Here is an 18,768-nt window from a genome sequence, read left to right on the forward strand (position 1 = left end):
AATTAGTTATCCCGGTACCATAGTGTAGTGGTAGAGTATCCAGATTATCACTCAGGTACTCGTGGTTCGAGCCCAGCTATGATGAATTAGTAGGAGTTTTTCTTCCAAATGGGACACACAACTAAAGGATGTTGGGCTCCTGGGTTGCCCACTACGAGCGCTTCCCGATTTATCCTGATGGTCGGTGGGAAACTTCCGTGGGACCGAATCAATTACCCCAGACTTGACGTTACTCAGTCTGCTTAATCATTTTTTTACAATGTGTAATTAGTTTCTACGTGTAGAAGTTAGTTGTAGTTTTTATAATGATGACTTTATATCATTTTTGTTTTATTTTTTTAGTGTAATCTGATTAAAATATTATTTCAATGAGCAAACTAAATGATAGAGACTTCATGATACTCATTATATTTCAAATAAATATAATTTAATCATGATTGATCGTCTAGAAGCTAACATGTAATTTCAACAATGTGTAGTAACTATCAGCTAGCTTCTACAAACTGTAAAAGTTAATTGATAACTTCTACCACATCGTTGAATTCAAGAGTATTTTCAAGATAAAATCATGATATAGATGCTTATGTCCCCGGAACTTGACAGAGATGGTAAGTGTATGATATTCTTTCTGAATAGAACAAGGGTTGATCTTAGGTTTTAATCGCCTGCAAAGGTTCTGTCATTAAAGCTATTAGATGGTGATGCGGTGATAAGGGGGGAACGCCCCACCCCGTTGCCAGGGTGGAGGTCAGTGCCATGGCGGAGATCAGAGTCAAGGTCTCCTATATCAATGGCTGAGCGAGGTAGCATGCTCTCCCGGTCGGGATAAGGAAGACCCGATCTGACATCATAACAACTTAGCGAGGTTCCGAGCTTCCGACGCTCAGAAAGACTGCTAAGCATCTATAAGGGCACGCTGAATGGGATAAGGAAGACCCGATCAAGACATCATAACAACTCGGCGAGGTTCCGAGCTTCCAATGCTCAGAAAAACTGTTAAGCATCTGCAAGGGCACGTCGAGCGACTTCCTCGCTCGGCCTTATAGAGAGCTACGAGAATAGAGCGGATTCACGATCGAACTATGTTGAAACAGAAGAGCGACCGAGCGGCTTTCTCAAGACAGCAAAAGCATCGGTCGAGCGGCCTTCCCGCTCGGCCAGATAACACACTCATCCGAGTCGAGCGGTTATCCCTCGAGAGATTATCCCGCTCGGCCCAGTAAAAGACACTACTAGCTAGATATTATCTTTCTTGGAGCATGTGTCACTAACAGGCGGCATGGTCGACGACTGATTCGGACAGAAGATTGTACAGCAGAAACTTCCATTGTTACTTCAGATATATGCTCGTCTCATTAAGGTATTGTGTCAAAGATAATTTACTGATACATCTTTTCAAGAAAAGTTTCGGGAGACGTGCATGCCTTAGGAAGCGTGCACGCGTGTTACAAGAGCCCTATATAAAGAGTGTCCAAGCTTCAGCGGAGGTATGCGATAATTTACTGTTGCTGCTACTATTCGCTACTTTGCTCTGCCTCCACACATCGCTGGTAACTGACTTGAGCGCCGAAAAGTCATCGTCGGGGACCCCTTCCCTGGCTCGGTACTGATGTAGCTGTGGTTGCAGGATCTCGAGGAGTCGACACACGGTCAATCGGAGCGTCACGTCCCCAACTTCCGTCACCTCGACTATTGGGCAGGATCAGATGGGTTGACCTATGACAAGGTGGGCTAGCCCGTTGCAGGCCGACCATTTAGCGAGGCGGGTCGACCTGTTATTTTGACAGATTAAAAAATCTCCAACCAATCCAACTCAAAGTGGGTTAGGTGAGTCAACCCACGAATCTGATATATATATATATATATATATATATTTAATCTTAAATCTTAGAAAATTATGTCAAACCCTCTAGAATATATGGAATCATAATTCTTCAACGAGATAGGATATCAACTTCTAGAAAAAAGATGGGTTGTCAAATATATTGATCCTGTCCGAGAGCTAGGTCGACGGACGATGGGGATGTGGCGCTCCTATTGACTGGTCGAAGACGTAGATCTCCTGCTGGCGTGGACCTGCAAGCACAACGCCGAGCTGGGGAGAGGTTCTCCGGCGATGACCCTTCGACGCTCAAGTAAGATTTCCGACGGAAAGAAGTAGAGCAAAGAGAAAACGAGAATTGTAGCTACAGTAAAGAAGTGAGCATACCCCCATCGAAGTATGGGGGTCCTTATATATGTCTCCCCAAAGGCGCGTGCATACTCCTCGAGGTGTGCACGCTCCTCAAAGCATACTTGGAATGATCGTATCAGAAAAGCGTGTCTGACGCCATACCTTAATAACACGAGCATATCCCTGATGTGACAGTGGAAGTTTCCACCGTACGATTCTCTGTCTGACCACGCCGCTGACCATGCCCCTTGTCGGCGACAATGGTCCCTAAAAAGATATCGCCAGTTGCTTCCTTTGTCCCCTACCGCGCCGAGCGGAGGAACCGCTCGGCTAGCGCCTTCCAGGCGGCACCACGACCGGGCCGATCTGGGTGTCCGCTCGGGCGGTGCTTTGATGCCCGACTCCACCCTGTCGAGCGAGGGAACCTTGACTGCCGGGGCGGTGTCGTGTCACTTGTTAGCCGAGTGGGATGGTCGTTCGGCCTTTGCCTCTTCCCTCTTTGCCTCATAAGTGTCGGAAGCTTGGCGTTAGGCCAAGTTGTCAAGGTGTCGGGCCGACTACTCTTCCTGCTGATCGGGAAGGTAGCTCTCCCAATCGGGCACATACCCTAGATGTTGACCCCTTTGACTTCCTACCGGGGCGGGCTCCTCTCCTACCACCGGATCACGAGCCTTCCCCTCAAGTCTAGTCGAAGGAGGCTGCAAGTCCGACTGACTAGACAAGTAACTTGGTGAACGGTTGGCTGATCGACTAATAGATGGGTTGGATCTCGCTCAGTCTCTGTAGGACTGATCTTTCTCTCTCAGTCAGTGCCTCGTGCCTTTGTACTTGGATATTTTTCCTCACCGCTTTCGAAGGGGCGCGAGCTGGTCAATGCTGACACCGTCCGAATCTCCTCGTGATACGTGTAAATCACCTCCATTAAGGCCGAGCACACGCCCATTAAATGTTGCCCTGTGAGAAGACGCCATGTGTCACCGGCGCAGCCACCGCACGTCCGAGGTGACAGCTACTGATGTGACGTTTGTCGATTCGAATCCAATGGTCGGATGTGCCCTCGATTCCTGTGCCCTAGATCGGACGGTTTCGGTCGGCCGCGTCCATCTTTATAAGGCTTCAACGTCGCTATTTCCTCTGCGATTTCTCCGTGTTCCCCGACAGCTTTCCTCCGGTGATTCTTCTGTGCTCAGTGCTCCGACGATTCCCCCATGTTCAATGCTTTGGTGATTTCCTCCCCGTGTAAGCTCTCTCTCGCCATCTCCATTGTTGCTTTCCTGTCACTCCTTTTTAGTCACCACACTCTTCAGTCGTGTTTTTCGGGCATCTTCCCTTTCGTGTCTTCGATTTTTTTCTGTTTTCCGATCATGGCTAGTTCCTCCCAGTCGGTCAACCCTGCCCCTAGTCTATGGTATACCACCATAGAGACCAGGTTCGATGCGAGCGACGCGGCACACCTTATCAACGCCTTCGATATTCCCTCTGACCACAAGATTATCTTGGTCGGATCGTCCGATCGGCCACACATCCCGTCAACCGGCACTATCTATTTCTTCCGAGACCAGTTCGTGGTCGATCTCCGGTTTCCCATCCATCCGTTCATAACCAAAGTTTGTAATTTCTTTCAAATCGCACTCGTCCAGTGATAGTGGTCGCGACTGTCACTCGCTCACATCAAATTTATTAATTTCACTTAACCGAACCCCTTAACCTACACTAAGGTAGTATAGTAGAGAACCAGGTCGTCTCTCACGTGGAACTAATGACAGGACATTTGTTTTCAGACAAAATCAAACCAAAGGGTTTGTTTTGGGGGGTTTTGTTCTCTAAACCTAATGCAATAATTGAAATCCTAATTAACCAGCAATGATGAACCCATAGCGCAGTGTCACTCTACGCTACAAGCTACACCTTCTACAAGCATAACAAACAAGTATAACATATAGTAAAATAAGCATAACTGAAACTAACCTACAATTCTATCTAACCATTGAAGAACATACTTACATCGCATTGTCACACTACGACACAAGCATAATCATCAACAGAATTAACATAAAAACATACCAAAAAACACAAACATGCATAAACGAAACTACAAGACAATAATTAAGTAAATTCAACAGAAATAACCAAACAAAACAAGTAAATCCTAATTAACCAATCCACTTCTCCACAATTAAACACGCGAAGTATTCTGTCTGTCACTACAGAATCACCGAGGACGAAGACCGCTGTCACTCGGAAATCTCCTGGATCCGGTGAACGACTGACTTTGTTGGTAAGAAGTACAATTCGCGACGGTGGAAGCGCGAAATCCTCGAAGAAATCTCTCCTTGGAAAGCTGCTGGTAATGAAGGAAATTTTCCAATAACCGTCAACCTAGATCTGCCTTCTTCACCGTGTCCGGCAGGTTCGAGTTGTGTGGTACCAGAGCTTGGAAGAAGTCCGGCTGGAAATTCTCCGGCGAAGGGGAAATGGGTGCTGCTGGAACCCTAAGTCACTGCTTTCCTCACCGTTTCCGACAGTGAAGTTCGGAGCTCTGGCTGGAAGTCAAGGAACATGATGAATGGTAATAAGACCCAAACTCGAATCCCCGCTGGTAAGCCACTGCCTTTTCCACCGTGTCAGGCAGAACTCACTCAACAGGGGATGCAAGGTGGATGAGGAATACGAAGGAGCAGGGAATGGAGTGATGCTGGAGAAGAACCGAAACTCGTTGCCCCGTCGAAGAGTCACCACCTTCTTCACCGTGTCCGACAGGAATTCCGACTGGGATGCGAAGTGGATGAAGAACTGCGTTGGAGAAACCTCTCCGGTGAAGCCCTGCGATCGTCGCTGCTGTAGATCCGCCGGAAATCGCCGCCGTCGGCTTCGTCGTCTTCGATCGGGAGAAAGGAATCGGGGCGTCGGGCGTGTGGGAGAAGAAAACGCAAAAGCCCTAGCCAACGCAACACTGTGCATCCGCGTGAGGAGAAGAAGAGATTTCTTAACAGGTTCTGGTCCAAGTTTGGTTAAGGAATGGGTTTGGTTAGGAAAGGAATCTGAATCCAATAAGAAATTTAAATTGGGCTTTTTTTCTTGGAATTGGGCTTTAAGATTTGGGCTCTTAATGTGGCTTGAAATCTTGAGCTTCTTCTCAAATTCTTCCTCTCTAAGCATTTAGCAAATGAACCAAATCAAATTAAGTCAAATAAATGTTTTTCTCCTCAATTGTTGTCTCCTCAATTCCTGTAAAACGTAATATAATCAAGTAATACTCAAAATATTCATAAAATATACAAGAATTAAAATAGAGACTAACAATAATCCAACCACATAAAACACACTCAAAACATATAATTGGATACAAAAGAAAATAGAAACATCAAGTTATAATAATAAAATAATGTGTCCAAATGCCAAATATCATTCAGCTCGTCCCCAACTCCTTTCGTCTGCTGTGCGGAGTGGTGGTGTTGTTCCGAGTGCACAACATCCCACTGTCCCCTCGGGTCTTCCACTACTTCTACTACCCCAAACAGTCCGAGCTAGGCACCTACCTGTTTCAATCTTGCATTGGTCTGGTCTTCTTCGACAAGATGCCCTCCTCCAACAAACACTGGAAGGAGTATTTCTTCTATTTGAGACTTCCCGAACGACCCCACTTCCGAACTCAATGGCAGACGACCCTGCCACCCCCGCCCGAGTTGAAGAGGTATAAGACTCAACCGGATTACCTCCACGCTGCTAATATGTTGGCCGGGTTGAAGTTCAACATTCACAAGTGTTGGTTGCTACTCGAAATATCATACTGGTTCCACTATACAAAAATTTTGTACAAGTATCGAATCTTTCCTAACAACCTATTGTGTTCTTTAGAAATTAAACTTGGAATTGTAAACAGAACTTAACATTATTGATTTCAAGTTCAACTTATCTGTTCTTAGAGGTTTAGACTTGGATCACAAACGATTCTTAATATTATTAATCTAAATCCACCCATGTTATAAAGTTGATTAAATATTTATTTCAAAGATCGACTTCCAGGTTAAACATGGCAAGACACTATGCATTCTTGGGTATGGGATCATCCACCACTTCTTAGACAAAATCTTTCAATGAAATTCAATATTTAATCTCCTTATAGTAACCCTAGGTTTAACCACTAAGAACACTCGAATCACAAGATCAAAAAATAAAAGAAACACAAAATCGAAACATAAAATCGATTGCCTAAAACCGATAATCTCTTGTGTTTGGTATTTCAAAATCCATGCAAAGAAAACTAGTATGATGCGGAATAAGACAACTAGTTATATCTTTTTTTTGTAGCTAAAGACCTCTTGATCTTCTGTTGTATTCCTCACCTCCTCTGGGACGTCGTGTGGGCGATGATCTACCAAGATGAATTCCACCGAGACCACTTCTTCTTCTCCAAGACTCTTGAGCCATCAAGGGATGCCAAAATAGGAAATTTTCTTCTCTTCTTCTTCCTCTCGAAGCAACCGACCATCGTCGGGGGTTGACTTGAGCATCGGAGGGCCATCATCAGGGATCCCTTCCCTAGCTCGGCACTGACGTAACTGTGATTGCAGGATCTCGAGGAGTCGACACACGGTCAATCGGAGCGTCACGTCCCCAGCTTCCGTCACCTCGACTATTGGGCAGGATCAGATGGGTTGACCTATGACAAGGTGGGCTAGCCCGTTGCAGGCCGACCATTTAGCGAGGCGGGTCGACCCGTTATTTTGACAGGTTAAAAAATCTCCAACCCAATCCAACTCAAAGAGGGTTAGGTGAGTCAGCCCATGAATCCAATATATATAAATATATAAAAGATTAAAATTTTTAAATTTAAATTATGAATTTTTAATTTTAAATCTTAGAAAATTATGTCAAACCCTCTAGAATATATGGAATCATAATTCTTCAACCAGATAGGATATCAACTTCTAGGAAAAAGATGGGTTGTCAAATATATTGATCCTGTCCGATAGCTAGGTCGACGGACGTTGGGGATGTGGCGCTCCTGTTGATTGGTCGAAGACTCTGAAGACGTAGATCTCCTGCTGGCGTGGACCTGCAAGCACAACGCCGAGCCGGGGAGAGGTTCCTTGACGATGGCCCTCCGACGCTCAAGTAAGATCTTCGGCGTAAAGAAGTAGAGCAAAGAGAAAACGAGAACTGTAGCTACAGTAAAGAAGTGAGCGTACCCCCGTTGAAGTCTGGAGGTTCTTATATAGGGCTCCCCAAAGGCGTGTGCCCGCTCCCCGAGGTGTGCACGCTTCTCAAAGCATACCTGGAATGACCGTGTCAGAAAAGCGTGTCTGACACCATACCTTAATAGTACGAGCATATCCCTGACGTGACAGTGAAAGTTTCCATCGTACGATTCTCTGTCTGACCACGCCGTTGACCATGCCCCTTGTCGGCGACACTGGTCTCTAAGAAGATATCGCCAGCTGCTTCCTTTGTCCCTTATCGTGTCGAGCGGAGGAACCGCTAGGCTAGCATCTTCCGGGCGGCACCATGGCCGGGCCGATCTGGGTGTCCGCTCGGCCGGTGCTTTGATGCCCAACTCCACCCTGTCGAACGAGGGAACCTTGACTGCCAGGGTGGTGCCGTGTCACTTGTTAGCCGAGCGGGATGGTTGTTCGGCCTTCGTCTCTTCCCTCTTTGCATCATGAGCGTCGGAAGCTCGGCGTCAGGCCGAGCTGTCAAGGTGTCGGGCCGGCTACTCTTCCTGATGATCGGGAAAGTAGCTCGTCCGATCGGACACATATTCTGGATATTGACCCCTTTGACTTTCTATCGGACGGGCTCCCCTCTTACCACCGGATCATATATGTTGCATCCTTTTCCCTGTAACTTTGATGGTTACCCGGGTTATAGCCCGAGGTCCAACGATTGTGAAAAGATGATTTTTTTTTTTTAGGAGAAAAGGGAAAAATTAAAAAATAAATAAATAAGAGACTAGTTCGGGTGATGCCTGCATCAGCGCCGGCCAACGTATGCAATTGTGGCCCACAGCTCGAGTATATGTCGTGGGTTGAGTCCGCCCGTGGATACAAGTTTGGCAACTTACAGTTATATTTTTGAAAGCAGATTGTGTTTAGGTTTATGACTTAGGATAAATAAAACCTACTTTTGGCTCAATTATTGGTGAGGTGGTAACGAGCTGGCTCAATGTAGAAGTAGAGGTGGAAATGTGAATTTACATCCTAATTGTTGAATTAAAAGAAGACTTACAGGTTACTTATTTGCTACAAGGATAAGCACATGCTTAGTACTGGCATATCTAAAGGCCAAGATAGATGTGTTAAAATGCTGAAAGTAGTAGTTAGATTTAGTATTTAATTCTATGAAAATTGATGTTTTCCCCTAGACTTTGAAAGAACAGGAACCTATATAATGATGACATGTTTCTGTCTCATCTTTGTGATCGTTTCTATCTAAATTTTCAGTCTATTGTATCTCACTAAGCCCAATGCTATAATGTAAATGGTTGAACACTACGTCTTAGATTTTTTTTTTTTAGAAAAAGAAGTGCTTTTTGTTAATTTGGATGTTGTTTTCATTGTTGACCTAAAAAATTTAAATATTGTATAGATTAGATTAAAAAAAATTAGATGTGCTGAATTTAAAAAGATTTTGTTATAGATTTTTATAATATTTTACATTTTCTATAATCTATCCATCTATTTGTGTGGCGATGCCAACGTTTGGTTTACGCGACCTGGTGCGGTCCGCCCAAGGAAGCAGCCAGGCAGGCCACATGGCAGAGGGCACCGATGGCGGCGGAGGGGCGAAGGAGGAGAGCCGTGACTGGTCGGAGCTGACGCCGGTGTGCCTCACAAACGTGTTCCGCAGGCTTTCCTTAGAGGATCGCTGGAAAGGGGCGATGCTCGTTTGCCGATCATGGCTCGACGCTGCGCTCGATCCATCCCTCTTCTCCTCTCTCGATCTCGAGCCTGCCTTCGAATTCGCCGGATCCGGACGCATTGAATCCGCCGGGTGGTGGACGCCGGCGTTCCAACGGCGCGTCGACGCTATGCTTCGCTCCGCTGCCGAGTGGGCGGACGGACGGATGCTGGAGATTCGAGTGCGCCACTGCTCCGATGACGCGCTCTGCTTCGCTGCGGAAAGGTGAATTAATACTTTATCTTCCTCTTTTATCTATTTTTTTTCCAAATTAATCATATTTTACTGTCAGATTTGAATTATTTAAGCAAAAAACAGAATTTGGGGATTCTTGCATTTAAACTAACTAGCTGGTTTTCATAAAAGGATTTCATTTATTTATTTTCCTGTAAAATGATTGTTACTTTTGCGTGTTAATGTCAAAGCATATTTTGTCAAAACGATGCTTCATCGGATCAAAGTCACAGTGAAATCAAATTCCAAGTCTATGGAAGGATTGGAGTTTCAATGACTTTCAGCTAGGAAATGCAATTCCATGTCTATTGGTATTTTGTTTAATTATGTTTTTACTTATTTTAAGCATGCAAGTGAAAGCCAGTCGATCAAATATTGGCATAAGTCATATAGTTAAAAAAAAGTGGGTGGGATTTGGAAATCCTCTATGAAATAATATGTAGGCAAAACCAATAAGCATAAGAAAATTAAATCATACCTGATCCTGTTTGAAATCAAGGGAGATGGCATGCTGGGCAAGTGGCGCTGCTGTTGATTGTGAGAAGACTTTGAGGTGGTAGAAGATGACCTCAAGCGTTCCATTCTGCACATACTAGTGAGAGCAAACAGAATGTTAAAGCAAGAGCCGGGAGGGGTCCTTGGCGCAAGCACTTCGATGCTCAAGTCAGAACAGTGGCCAAGCAGAGAAAACGATGAACCGTAGATGCGTGTGTGTGCACGTAGTAAGATGTAAAAACGTACTTGGCCAACAGTGGCCGAGCAGAGAAAACGATGAACCGTAGATGCGTGTGCGTGCGCGTAGTAAATGTAAAAACGTACTTGGCCAACAGTGGCCGAGCAGAGAAAACGATGAACCATAGATGTGTGTGTGTGTGCGCGTAGTAAGATGTAAAAACGTACTTGGCCAACGGAGATGACCCCTTTTATACTGACCCTCGTAACCTCTGCAATAATGAGGTGTCAGAGAATATCTCGTGTCAGAATATGTTGAGTAATGGAAGATGTACAGTCACCCTTCGAGGAAGGTTCCATTACATGCATATGAATTGTCTTTCATAACCTCTGTATTAATGAGGCGGCAAGTCAGAATATGTCAAGTAACGTCAAGTAATAGAAGTTGTACGACTACCCTCGGAGGAAGGTTTTGTTGTATGTATTTGTTATGTTAGTGGAATATTCCTTGACGAGTGGTTGTTATCCTCTGACAAGTTGTTGTGAGTCCCTAAAATGTTGTCTCCGGGAGGTAATCTGACCGTCTTGTAGCCGACCGACTGTATGCTGAGAGACTTGTATACGAAAAAAAGGGGAGCTAAATCCCATAGGGTCGATCGACTCTTTGGCCGATCGGCTCTTTGACTGACCGGCCATATGCTGGGAGTTGCCTTGACCTTGAGGAGTGACGTGCTGAGCTCTGGATGTTCAACCGACGCTAAGTTCGACCGGTTAAATGTTGAGTACCTTGACGATGAGCAATGGGGAGTTGAGCTCCGTAAGTCCAACCGACTCTTGGGCCAATCGACTATATGATGAAGTGTCTTGATACTGAGAGATGGGGAGTTGAGCCTTGTAAGCCCATTCGTCTTTTAGGTTGATCAGCTATATGCGAGAGGTCGTGCCCCTAAGGAGTGAGACACTAAACTCTGGATGTCCTTCAGATCTTTGTCTGACCAGCCATATACTGTGAGACTTGCCCTTGAAGAGTGAGGAGCTAAGTTCTGGAAGGTTTGGCCTGTAGCTTTGGCTGACCGACCACATGCTGAGGGTATTGTGTTTGAAGGGCGGGGAGCTAAACCTCAAAGGTGAGTGGTCTACCCGCGGGTGCGCACCTTGGCTGCCTCCTTGACGCTGACTGCCGCTTATTTTCAGGGCCACACACAGCACGTCGTATCAATACCCATGAATCTCAAAAGTTCCTGAATTTTGGTATAATATGGAAGCAAACGTACCTTGATATATTCTTATTTTTGATATCTAAGAATGAAAGCAGTCAAGGAAGATTGTTCTCTTTTCATCCCTGGCTCGATGATGTTTTGTTCCTATAATTTTTTGTGTATATCAATTAGGGATTGTTCGTTTTATAATTGTAAATGGTAATCTTCCAATAAAGTTAACAAGCATGTTTTAAATTTAATTATCTTATTAAATCATTTATTAAATATCATTTGGGGCATAATTAATTTTATACTCAATATTTTTCCGAGTTGTTGCCTCCGTTTCTCTTCAGTTTTATTTCGGAGACTGCATATTTTCACACATATTTAGCCATATCTACAATTTCTATGCTTTTTCACTTTCAATGTTTTTTCACTGGGCTCAGGTGAGGTTATCTCTATTATCTGTGCTATTGTCACTGACTCCTTCAAGAATGATGGTCACAAAATTATTTTTCACCAACAAAAGATGGAATGTCCAGTGGTTGATTTATGTTCTCATACAAATTCAAGAAGCCGTGGTTTTTTGTGGCTCCTTTCATAAGAGAGTTTTGTTTGGTTTCCTTTAATACAATCAGTACACACTTCAATATCAATAAAATACAAGTCTGAAATAGTTAATATTTTCAGTATGATTTTACGTGGCATCCAGACTTCTCGTTTAAGAACTCTTCTTTTTTTTTTTAACAGAATTCTGGTTTAATACCTTGATCCATTATTATTTTTTAAAATGAGAGCGATCAAGGAAGGTAATTTTTCTCTATGGATATTTTTCTTGATGATGAAAGTTGTTTTTGTAATTTTTTTTTTCTATTTTTTGTATATCGATTAAGGTTAGAGAGAGGATCCATTCATTTATGAAGTTAACTGGTAACTTCTCAACAAAGTTACCTAGAGACATGTTCCAACTTTGGACATATTTCAACTCTATCCACTGTATATCTTTTTTAGCCAATATGATTTGAGTTTTTAAATTTAATTACCTTATTAATCATCTATGTAATATCATTTGGGCATCTTTCGGCAGATGGAATTTCAGTTTCCAAGTATGCTGTTTTAGTAAATTCTCCTATTTTCAATTTTTATTTATTTGATTTTTTTTTTGGACATTATATATATTTTGCACACATTTAACCATATTTAGAACTTGCATGTGTTTCTTGAACCTCATTGTGGGAGGGTACATTTGTCGTTTTTCCATGAGGTGTGAAGTCTATAAGATGAACAAACAAAAATAGAGGTTTCCAGAGCTAATACTTTCAAAATTCTGGAAGAAAGAACAGACGTGCCTGAAGAAGGTTAACAATCATTTTATTTGCTGAATCTCAATTATCTTCTTTCAATCCACTTGCAATTGGCCAACCTATCTTCCTATTGATTACAAATGAAAACCAACAATAGTTGCTTAACTGAAACATTAGTTTTCTTTTTAAGCCGGAGGTTGCTATTACCTGTTGTGCTCAAATATATTTTCAGATCACTGAATTTGCAGATCCTGTCAATAAAGAGTAGCCAGAGTGTGACTGATAGGTCAATGCTCAAGATTGCAACTTTCTGCCCCATGCTGATCGAATTGGACATAAGCAACTGCTATGAAATTTCATTCAAGTCGCTGGAGGTGATTGGGCAGAACTGCCCTAACCTTAAAGTTTTCCGAAGGAACTTGTTGAACTGGCTTGATGCTTCACAACATTCTGGTATAGTTCCCCATGACTACTTGAGAGCCTGTCCTCAAGATGGAGATAGAGAGGCTACAACAATTGCAAAGTTCATGCCAAAGTTGACGCATGTTGAACTCCGTTTTTCTAAACTATCGGCTACTGGCCTCATTTCAGTTTCAGAGGGATGCCAAAACCTGGAATACTTCGATATATTCGGATGTGCTAATTTGACAAGTAGAGGAATAGAGCAAGCGGCTGCCAATTTGAAGAATCTCAAGACTCTAATCAAACCCAACTTCTACATTCCAAGATCCCTGTTCCATACTGAAAGATATGGCCATTGGAGGTTGTATGATGAAAGGTTTCAGACAAATGTTTTTCAAATATAATCTAATGATATTTGCATTTGTATTTAGTCTCTTTTGTAACTTGTTGTACAAGAACTTCTCTGACGGCAACTAATTAACGTCTAAGCTTTTGTGCTCTGTATCAAGAGAATTAAGTTTTCTTGGCATTCCGTAGATTTCTTGATTTCTTCTATAGATCTGATCTCAATGCATGCGATATAAAATCAATGTTATATGGTGTATGAGCCCACGGGTAATGGTGCACTTCTTCTCAATATTCTAAGTATTTAAGGATCAAGTTCTAATTTTGACGAATTAACATATGGAGTTTTATTTAATGGGCGATTGATCTAAGAATATTGGGTTGATGGACCGCTCGCTGTGAATATTTCTCGATTTACTCTGGTAGCTAATTAGAAATTTCCATAGAACTGATCGATCACTCCTACAATTAATCGACACAAGTTATATATAAAGTGTCAACTAAAGAAAGTTATATGGTGTAAGTCATTGTATGCCATAAAATTTAAGTAAATTAAGAAGGCTACAGAAGTTATACGCTATGGTCCGTTTGTTGCGACTGCGTGCGGTGAAGAAGTTGTGGCGATTCCACGTCATCCCTGACAAACAAACGAGTTAAGTTGCGTAAAGGGGGAAAAATCGCATCACAACCCTAGCAGAAGCGCTGCCGCAAGGTCTCTCCTCTCGCTGCGAGCTCTCTCCTACCGCTGCGAGCTCTCCCTCCCTACCGCTACGAGCTCTCCCTCTCCTGTCGCTGCGAGCTCCCCCTCCCAGTCGTGAGCTATCTCCTACCGCTGTGATCTCTCCCTCCAAAATCGCATCACAACCCTAGCAGAAGCGTCGTCGCGAGGTCTCCCTCTCCTGCTGCCGCGAGCTCTCCCTTCCAGCCACGAGGTCTCTCCTGTCGCTGCGAGCTCTCTCCTACCGCTGTGAGCTCTCCCTCCCTGCCGCTGTCGTGCCGCTGCGAGCTCTCCCTCTCCTACCGCCGCGAGCTCTCCCTCTCCTATCGCTGCGAGCTCTCCCTATCCTGCCGCCGCGAGCTCTCCCTCCCAACCGCGAGCTCTCCCTCGCCAGTCGCGAGCCCCCTCCTCTTGCCACGAGCTCTCCCTCCCAGCTGCGAGCTCTCCCTCCCGGTACTTTGTTTGCTGTGATTTTGTGTTCATCGATGAAAATTAAACTATACATTATAATTCATGCAGCGATTTGCGTAAATGTTGTTTCTGAGGTAGAAAATTATAATTCATCACAATTGACTATTTGTAAGATTCTGAAGTATATAGTTGATTTTTTTCTTTGCGTTATGCATACTTCAAATTGGATATTTAGGATTGCTAATGTGAACTTCAAGTTCATGTCTATGATTGTTAATCATGCTACCTAGGTTTTTTATGGATTGAAAATTTCATTTGAATTCTTAATTTAATTAGGCAATAAATGGTGAGGATAGGTGCATCATATGAGTCTTATGGGTCATGCTTAATGTATCTATATCATGTCTATGATTTGATACTGTATCTATTTTATGGAGAGACATAGAAGAGAAGAGTTGTCTCTAATAGTCTGATTGCATCAGATTCTTATTGAAACTTTCTATAAAAAAACACAAATTAACAATCAAACATGCACTAGGAATTCAGATGGCAACATTATATGTAAGATTTGTGGATACGTTGCTTAATTTTGTGTTAATTCATTTACTTTCAATATTCCTTCTATAGAATGTTGTAATTTTTTTTAATCTAAGTAATGAAAATTTGATTATTAGATTGCTATTTCATGGCATCATCAAGTCATAGCAGCATCGACAATACGAGATTTCAAGCTGTAATATGTAGGGACTGCAGACAAAGAATAATTGTTTGTGTTTCTAGATCAACCAAGAATCCTGGAAAACAGTATTACAGATGTGGGCAACATAGATGGTAAAAGTGGGTGACGCCCGATACTAGTTCATCTGACAATATTAAAAGTGAACACAATACTTCTCATGGACATAATCCGGGAATAATCCATGTACCAAAATTTATTTGGATATCAATAATGGTGAACATGATTCTCTTAGCCGTAATACTGATTGTGTTGTTAGTTCATCTTGTTGGTTAGTGTTAAATAATATTGATTTTGTAATATAACTGATTAAATGTTTGTAATTATGGATGCAAATCATCAGTTTAAATTCCATGTTGTCGATATTGGTATGAAAATCCAATAATTTTATTGTTGTCTCTCTAATTAAGTTGCTTCAATTTTGTGCTCATGATCATCACTCAAAAACTGTACAATTTGATAAAACATCGAGATGATTAAAATGTGCATTAATTAATAATTACTTGAGTAATTAAGAAAGGAGCATAACTCCAGTGGGATGCAAAGTACCCAAGTATGCATTTATCCAGCTTCTCCACAAGCTTCACATATAGGGATTCATTTTCTTGCTCTTGCGATAAGAAGTCGAAAATGTCATCCTCGCATTCATTGCTTCTCAGGTAACCATAGGCCAGTTTGCAAAGGATATATATATATATATATATATATATATATATATATATATATATATATATATATATATATAAAATAAGCAAAGCCATGAACAATCAAAAGTTCGTTAACTATAGAAGTTGTAATTACCATCCTCGACACCACATTTGAGTCCTTCATAAGTTTGTATACAACTCACAAAATTCAGAGAGAAAAGGCATTTAGAGACGGGAGCATGAAGAGTAATTAGACGAGTATAATTTCAACAAGAACAAAGGCATTTGTGGGAAGAACAGAGGGGAAGGGAGAAAATTGAGGTTATTGGAAGAGGAGATTAGAACAAGTGGACAAGCAAATATGATGGGCTCGAGGTGGTGAATTATATACCTTATTTAGAGGTTTTTGATTGAATTGTACAGGTTTTGGGCAATCAAGGTCATGATCTGATCATTATTCCAGAAATATAAAGCTCGTACAGCAACCTGTCAATCATGTTTGCCTTTAGTTAGTTGATGTCTACTATAATGTGAGCATTGAGCACAATCTAGTCACTATAAGTGCTGATGCTAACAAGCAATTTCCAGAAAGGAAGGTGCATATAATAGAGAAGCAAAAGCCAACAAACATACTGCCAGAAACTAAATTGGACAGAAATCATGAACTTCAGATTTGCATCGTTTGCTGACATATAACACAATAGATACAAATTCCAACCATCCATCTGTAATAGGTTAATTGGGTCAAGAAACATATAAAATTCAAACCAGTGTTTGGCATCAAAACACAACTCTTCAATTACAATATAATCAAACAAAAAAAACTATTGGCTAATTCTCATTGAGTGAAAGCTTCTCTAACACAAGAGCAAAGGGGATACACCTAATCGAAACCAGAGCCAAGGCAAATCTTCTCTAACACTGGATTCACTGAAAGAAAACACACATCAAGTTAAATACAAATAATAAGAATAGAAATGTTTAACCTTCAATCGTAGGCAAAACATACCTTAGAAGGAGGGAGGTCCTTTCCATTTCCATAACAAAAGCTTGTGTTTCTCTAATCACTATTGATACATATAGGAAATGCACTAAACCAAATAACAAACACCTCAATATAAGAAATGCACTAAACCAATCTAACATACAAACAAAGAAAATAGATATACCAACCATAGATAATTACAACATCCTAGCGTAGGTTATTAGAGCCTATAACAATAAAGATAATTTATTAATTTTATTTTCTCAATAAACAATAAATCACTATAATTTAACAAATTAAAACTTTGATAGTACCAACTATAAATCCCAAATCCGGTTCATAAGTATCGTTAAGACTGATATGAGTATTATTTTCAATTGATTTGATAATTGACATATTGTCATATACAAAAGATAATAAAATAAATTGTTTGCAAGAAAAAATATAATAAAAATAAAAAATTGAATTGGCACATACCCTTGTTGCAAATTAGGACAGTTATGCTTGTCATGCGACACTCCTCGATGTCTGCATCCATGACAAAGCTTGGAATTTGATGTTGCTTTTTTTCCTTTGATGATTTTAATTATCTCTTCACACATCCCTTAGTTCTTACTACAGAAGGATCAATAATACCAAGAGTCTTATCAATGGATTTTTTTCTTTGACTTCTATCACTGCATGTTGTACTAATGGACATCTCTTGAATTTTGTTGTAGATACAATCGAATTGTTCATCCAAGAAGGTTGTCCTCTCATTACTCAAAGATGCATCATCAATTAATACTGAAACTTTATAGGATAACCTCGAGTGCTTCGACATCAAATACCTGTCTGAATCTGGATCATCAATGACATTTTGCTCCCCTAAAGCATATATTGCTTCAACTTTTGCATCTCGCGTCCATCGTTTGAGTATATACGTATCAGTCAAATGAAACACTTGGTTGATACGAAAAAAAGCTAACATATATCTGCATGGAATGCCCTCAAACTCAAATTTTGTGCAGCTACACAATATGTAATCCCTTTATTTGTCATGCGTGAGCACTCTTGATTTTGAGGAAGAGGAACTTTGAAATTTCATCACGTGGTAAACTGCTAAGGTAACTCTTGTAAATGTCTGTTGCACATAATAACTATGACTCTCGGTTATTTCACTTTGAAACTCTAGTCATTTCTTTTTTGTATACAGCTTAACCATTTGACTTTCCATTGGCCAAGTTGTATTAACCTTGGGATGCTCATTCATATCAATATAGTCCGCAACTAACTCATTGTGTCTTTGGTGTCTCAGTGCTCTATTAAAACGTGTGATAAAATCCATTAATGAGTTCTTATTTGAGATATTTCTTGAAAAATGCATGTGAATTTTCATATCTTTGGCTACTTGACATTCCTGCAGAAAATATATGATTAAAATATGTTGGCACCCATCTGTGTCACAATTCATACATCAATGACAATCAATCATTTTCTCTAAGTTAGCTTCCTTAATAGTCTCTTTGCATGACTTCTCAAAATCATCAGTTGTTGTAGAATTTGCAATGACATTATTTATGCTATGATAATGGTTTCGAAAAGTCAAATGATCTAATTTTTCTGGGAATTTATTCAATATGTGCCACAAACAATATTGATGCACTGTTTGAGACAAAACCTGTGTAATAGCTTTTGTCATAGTAGGATCCTGATTAGTGATGATAATATTTGGTGCACCTTTAGATATGACTTCTAAGAACTTTGTAAGTAACCAAACAAAAGACTCAGTTTTCTCATCACCAAGAAACCTGCAACCAAAAAGAATTGTCTGATGATGATGATTAACTCCTACAAATAGTGTCAAAATCAAATCATATTTATTGGTGTTATAAGTCATATCAAATACAATTACATCACCAAATACACTGTATGACCTTCTTGATACATGATTTGCCCAAAAGCACCTACTAAATCTGTTATCTGAATCAGTCTCGTAGTCAAAGAAAAAAGTTGAATTCTTCTCTTGCTCAGTTGTAAAAAACTCGATCAGTGTTTTAACA

The 18,768-nt window shown here is 41.2% G+C and overlaps 1 protein-coding gene across 1 annotated transcript; it reads left to right on the forward strand.

Annotated features, from left to right (window-relative positions):
* Positions 1 to 8,861: 8,861 nt before the first annotated feature.
* LOC122007847 (F-box protein SKIP1-like) lies at positions 8,862 to 13,441 on the forward strand. Its single transcript, XM_042563376.1, has 2 exons — positions 8,862 to 9,298; positions 12,715 to 13,441. The coding sequence occupies exons 1-2, from the start codon at positions 8,865 to 8,867 to the stop codon at positions 13,286 to 13,288; spliced, it is 1,008 nt and encodes a 335-aa protein (XP_042419310.1). The 5' UTR covers positions 8,862 to 8,864; the 3' UTR covers positions 13,289 to 13,441.
* Positions 13,442 to 18,768: the final 5,327 nt, after the last annotated feature.

This window comes from Zingiber officinale, chromosome 8A, assembly GCF_018446385.1.
Source record: "Zingiber officinale cultivar Zhangliang chromosome 8A, Zo_v1.1, whole genome shotgun sequence".
Classification (NCBI taxonomy): domain Eukaryota; kingdom Viridiplantae; phylum Streptophyta; class Magnoliopsida; order Zingiberales; family Zingiberaceae; genus Zingiber; species Zingiber officinale.

What these genes read in the sequence shown, in the direction of transcription:
- LOC122007847 (XM_042563376.1), top strand. Translation starts at nt 8,865, where the DNA reads ATGCCAACGTTTGGTTTACGCGACCTGGTGCGGTCCGCCCAAGGAAGC. An exon ending in CTCTGCTTCGCTGCGGAAAG is followed by an intron (nt 9,299 to 12,714) that starts GTGAATTAATAC and finishes ATATATTTTCAG; the next exon opens with ATCACTGAATTTGCAGATCC.